Genomic DNA, 468 nt, shown 5'->3' with positions numbered 1-468 from the left:
GACGCACGCCCTACTTATCCCTCCGATTGGTACTCCAAGCTCGCCGCTCTCTCTCACCGTCACAATCTCGCCTGGGACGCCGGAACCGGAAACGGCCAAGCCGCCATTGGCGTATGTATTCTCTCCTCCCTCTCTGTCTTCTTTCTTTCTTTTATTACATTTTCCGATTTGATTTTTTCACGTACTTTAGATCGCGGAACACTATGATAGAGTAGTCGCGACGGACGTGAGCGAGACGATGTTAAATCTCGGGAAACCGCATCCGAAAGTAACTTACCACCATACGCCGTCGTCGATGACGGAGGACGAGATGGTGAATCTGATCGGGGGAGGAGAGAGCTCTGTTGATCTGATAACTGTAGCTACCGCCGTACACTGGTTCGATCTTCCGAGATTCTACGCCGTCGCGAATCGTCTCCTACGTAAACCAGGAGGAATCATCGCCGTGTGGAGCTACAACAATGACAT

General features: G+C 51.5%; 1 protein-coding gene across 1 annotated transcript; it reads left to right on the top strand.

The window, feature by feature from the left end:
- Positions 1–6: 6 nt before the first annotated feature.
- LOC104774958 (putative methyltransferase DDB_G0268948) lies at positions 7–463 on the top strand (the record flags this gene model as incomplete). The annotated part of the gene is made up of 2 exons (XM_010499314.1): positions 7–111; positions 191–463. Coding segments are annotated over 2 exons (378 nt in total), but the record flags the coding sequence as incomplete, so codon positions are not given.
- Positions 464–468: the final 5 nt, after the last annotated feature.

This window comes from Camelina sativa, unplaced genomic scaffold (genome assembly GCF_000633955.1).
Source record: "Camelina sativa cultivar DH55 unplaced genomic scaffold, Cs unpScaffold07275, whole genome shotgun sequence".
Classification (NCBI taxonomy): domain Eukaryota; kingdom Viridiplantae; phylum Streptophyta; class Magnoliopsida; order Brassicales; family Brassicaceae; genus Camelina; species Camelina sativa.
Note: the sequence above shows the minus strand (reverse complement) of the source record. Positions and strands in the feature narration are given on the sequence as shown.